Raw genomic sequence first — 4,797 nt, 5'->3', positions numbered from 1 at the left:
AGTGGTCGTCTTGGGTTTTCGTGGAGCGGTCTTTGGACCGGCAGGGTTTCTCGCAGCAGTACGGCGGGCCTTCATATCGGTAAGTGGTCTGGTTCCATATATCATGCTGCTTACTGTGTCTTCTAGCCGGATGCTGTCCTCCAAGGCTGCAACCCGGTCGACGTTGGCCTGTTGCTCTCGCTCCTTTGCCTCTTGCTGCGCGTCGGCGGCGGCCTCCGCCGCATCGATCTCCTCCCTTGTACGACGAGGGGTCGGATTTTCGCGAACGAGCCCGGCCTTGATAGCTGGGCGGGTTTCCTGGTTGGTTGTGCGCGTGCCATAGCGCCGTCCAGGCGGTGGGACGTTCAGCATGGAGGAGAGGAAGAAAGTGGCGGCAAAAGGGCGAAGGGATGAGCATTCTAACAAGTCTGCAGGGGCCCATCAGCATGGTGCTGGCGATCATCCGCAGTCGTGCGCAGGCTCACCCGTTTGCTCGCTCGTTCAGCCATGAAGCGTTCATTGTGCCGTGTCCTGTGTCTTCACAGTGAGCGCTACTATGAACGCTTAACGTTGTTGACGGCGCGGCGGCGGCAGCTGGCTAGACATCGACCTCCGAATGACGCATTCTGCTTGCGGTGATTGGAGGCCGTGGCTCAAGCTTGGCGAGTGCACAGCTCATCCGTGAAGTTACGGAGACCGGGCATTCGGGGCGACTATCCCCGGATTGACTTGGACGAAATTGTCTCTTCGCTCACTCAGCACCGTCATCTCCTCCGATGCTTCGGTGCCCTTACTGGCAGCAAGGCTGCAAGCAGCTCTTCAAAAAATCATCTGGGCGAACCAACCATGTTAACGCAATCCATCTGGGTGTCCGCAAGCCTCGATCGCCTTCTCCACCTACGCCTCTACGCTTTGGCTCCGAGCTACCAGAAGCAGGAGTGCCATTCGAATCGCTAGACGACGCCCAGCTCAACGCGAATGCCGATGCGAGTCACAAGCCTGGTGTACGCGTCGATTATCATCCTCATCTCAATGGTATGTGAATCATATTCCCCCCCCTTCATTTCCCTGCCGTCGTTGACTCGATGTCTGCAGGACGTCCATGCGATAAGGAGGGGAACTTCGTTGATCCCACCACCAAGCCGCACAAACAGTTCCCTCCGAGGAATAACACATCGCCGTATGAGACAGTCGGCGCATTTCGAATGGCGGACTTCGTCTATCGCAAGGTCCAAATGTCCGCAGGCGAGATTGACGAGCTCATGGAGATTTCTCGCGAGGATGGGGGATTCTCGCATTTCCGTGACCACGATGATTTGTACGACACAATCGACGCGACAGAGACCGGCCACATTCCGTGGCTCGCCTTCGACGTCTCTTACGATGGACCTGATGCAAACGAACCCGGCGCGCCATCATGGAAGCGAAAGTCATATCGAGTTTACCACCATGATGCCCGCAAGATTATGCATCGTCAACTGGGGAATCCCGACTTCAAAAACGAGTTAGACTACGCGCCGAAACAGGTCTACGATGCGGATGGAGGGCGGGTATATCAAGACTTTATGTCGGGGCAGTGGGCATGGCGGCAGGCGGTTCGTTGGTCCTTATCTTCCTATCTTGCTCTTCTGATTCTTTGCGTTTAGGACGAATTGGCCAAAGATCCTCAAAACCATGGCGCTGTGATCGTACCCGTCATTGGGGGGAGTGACAAGACAACGACCTCGGTCGCAACGGGCCAGAACGACTTCTATCCGCTCTATGAGGGTAATGGCCTGACCCCGAACACAGTGAGACGAGCCCATCGGAATGCGATGTCGCTTCTGGGATTCTTGGCTATTCCGAAAAGTAAGACTGACTTCATAACTCGTCTTCTCAGTTCTCATCGTCTGGCAGCCGACCGCGAGCATGACCAGAGCAAAGAGTTTCGGACGTTCCGACGGCAGTTGTTTCATGCGTCGCTGAACCATATATTCAGCTCGCTAAAGCCAGCTATGATATCGCCCGAACTCGTGCTCTTCGGTGATGGTCACTATCGATGGGTTATTTACTGTCTTGGTCCGTATATTGCAGACTATCCTGAGCAAGTTTTGCTGGCGTGTGTTGTCCAGGGGTGGTGTGCTCGGTGTGTCTCGCAGTTTACAGCCAATCTAGATACCAAGATATTTGCAGATGTACCGCGTCAAATAAGAATCTTGACGGTATTGGTGGAAGACGAACACAGGCACATACGGAAGCGCTTTTCGACGCTTTTGACCACAAAACACTTTGGAATGACTACGGAATCATTCCGGATGTGCTGGTATGCCCTCTCCCTTCCCATTCATTTACTCGCTTATGATTAGCCATATACGTGGGACTTTCCACGTGCAGACATCTATGAACTGCTCTCACCGGACCTTCTTCACCAAGTCATCAAGGGGACATTTAAGGACCATCTCGTGACATGGGTCGGCGAATATCTGGATGCTCAACATGGCAAAGCATATGCAAGTAAAATTATGGCTGATATTGACCGGCGGTCTGTGTTCTTTTTGCAGAATTTATTTTTGAAATTAAGTAAATAAAATTATAGAATCGCAGCAGTGCCACCATTCCCTGGACTTCGTCGTTTTCCCGAGGGACGGGGATTCAAGCAGTGGACTGGAGATGACTCAAAGGCTCTAATGAAGGTAATTTGCAGTATTGATCCAGCTTAGTTACTGAATGAGATTAGGTCTACCTGCCTGCTGTCGAGGGGTATGTCCCTGCGCAGATGCTTCGAGCGCTGAGCGCGTTCCTTGACTTTTGCTATCTTGTCCGTCGCAACACTATTACCACAAAAACGCTCGCCGAAATCGAGGCAGCCCTGGCCCGGTATCATCAGGAGCGCACTATTTTCGAGGAAAGTGGTGTTTGTCCCAATGGATTCTCACTTCCACGCCAGCACTCGCTTAGTCACTATCCCTATTTGATCACCGAGTTTGCGGCCCCAAATGGACTGTGCTCTTCAATTACGGAGTCGAAACATATCAAGGCAGTCAAGGAGCCCTGGCGCCGGTCGAGCAAGTTCGAAGCAATCGAGCAAATCCTCACCATTAATAATCGCCTTGACGCTCTTGCCGCAACCCGAGTCGATTTCGAGGAACGTGGACTTCTCCGACCGACCGATCCCGATCCAGTTCTTCCTACCCTTAACCCCACTCGCCCTGATCTTCTAGCAGAAGATGATGACGATAATCCAGAGATGGAAAATACTGTCGAGGCGACTGTTGTATTGGCTAAGCGTCATTGTGCGTACCATTTTGGTAATATACACTCAACTGACATCTGGGCAGTCCGAACATATCCCAAGGACCCGTTTCACCTTTCCGAATTCCTTGGCTTTCCCACGCTCCCATCCCTTATCCGTCGTTTTCTGCATGGCCAGACATTTCCGGATGACGACCTTGATCTTGTTGATCCCCTTTCCTATCCAGACGTCCCGGCTCGCATCAAAGTCTTTCCCTCAGCAATTGCTGCATTCCATGCACCCAGTGATGTCTGTAACTCGGCAGGCCTTCTCCGGGAACGTATCCGGGCGGTGCGGTCATGGCGTGGTGCCAAACCCCGATTTGACTGTGTTTATGCCTCTGGTAGCGATGAGGAGGGCTTCCGTGGTCTGCTTGCTGCCCGGGTGCTACTTTTCATGTCCTTCACCCACCGCCATGTCGAATACCCCTGCGCTCTGGTCACTTGGTTCTCACCAACAGATGATATGCCTTGTCCAGATGTGGGTATGTGGATGGTTCAACCTGACCTTGATGATGCTGGGGACCGCATCATGGACATCATCCATCTTGACACCATTGTGCGTGCAGCACATCTCATTCCAATATTTGGTCAAGATCCTCTACCTACTGATTTTCATTTTTCTCTGTCACTTGACAGTTTCAATGCTTATTATGTAAATAAGTATGCAGATCATCACTCACATGAAATTGCATACTAGCTTATTTTCTATACTCAAGTTCCTTTTCATATTTAATTTATCACCCTGTTTTTCCAAATTACTAAGACAATTTATAAATAAGATCCAAGACCAGCTGGAAAGACCAAAGATTGACCAGGAAAGCTCAAAGATCATCTACCAAAGACCTAAGATCAGAAAGACCCTGCCATAAAGATCAAAGACCCTCCCCAAAGACTAAAGATCTGAAAGACTTTTGTGCACTTTTACTGATGCAGTGGTGCGGCAGTGGTGCGGCACCCCAGCGGGACCGTCACACTGCCGCTACACACATGTACACTGCCGCTACACACACAGTTACCGCTAGGAGCACTGCCGCGCGCTGAAGGTGACTTCTCCCTTGAGTCGGCGACGGCGTTGTTACGAAAGCGTCACCTGACACAACACAGCCACACGCATCTTGCCTTCGACATCCATCTGCGAGATGGAGAACACCATTGTGTGGCTTCTGGGCGCCTCCAACGCCCTACTCGTCATCATCCTAGGCCTATATCACGCCTCTGACATTGCTTCCACGGCGTCTGCGTGGCTCACTTTGCTTGCAGCCCATGTCAACGTGGCAGCCTTTCAGTGTTGTAGATAAGGGTCTTAATAAGGGTCAGTCTCCAAGATAAGGGCTTATTGTGGAATTTGCCCTTATTAAGGGTCCTGATAATAAGGGTCTTATTAAGGGAATTTCCTTTTTGGGACACTAAGGTTTGAAGCTCATTTAAAGGTTGTAATCATTGCCTGAGCCCTCCATTGCACCATCATCAAGTTCCTTACCACTGTATTCTGCCAGCAACAGCTCCATTAGCCAACCCATGTGGCCCAGCACCCATGCTGACAGG

The 4,797-nt window shown here is 51.6% G+C and overlaps 1 protein-coding gene across 1 annotated transcript; it reads left to right on the top strand.

Moving 5' to 3' along the window:
* Positions 1-755: 755 nt before the first annotated feature.
* Positions 756-3,949, top strand: MIND_00563800 (uncharacterized protein; the record flags this gene model as incomplete). Its single annotated transcript, XM_037362411.1, has 9 exons — positions 756-1,014; positions 1,075-1,574; positions 1,626-1,827; positions 1,876-2,104; positions 2,152-2,281; positions 2,325-2,500; positions 2,555-2,651; positions 2,696-3,251; positions 3,297-3,949. The coding sequence occupies 9 exons, from the start codon at positions 756-758 to the stop codon at positions 3,947-3,949; spliced, it is 2,802 nt and encodes a 933-aa protein (XP_037220332.1).
* Between the last annotated feature and the right edge of the window lie 848 nt (positions 3,950-4,797).

Source organism: Mycena indigotica (genome assembly GCF_014461135.1).
Source record: "Mycena indigotica strain 171206Taipei chromosome Unknown Mind.scaff0005, whole genome shotgun sequence".
NCBI classification, from domain to species: Eukaryota; Fungi; Basidiomycota; class Agaricomycetes; order Agaricales; family Mycenaceae; genus Mycena; species Mycena indigotica.
The sequence above is the reverse complement of the archived record's forward strand: the minus strand, read 5'-3'. Positions and strand labels throughout refer to the sequence as shown.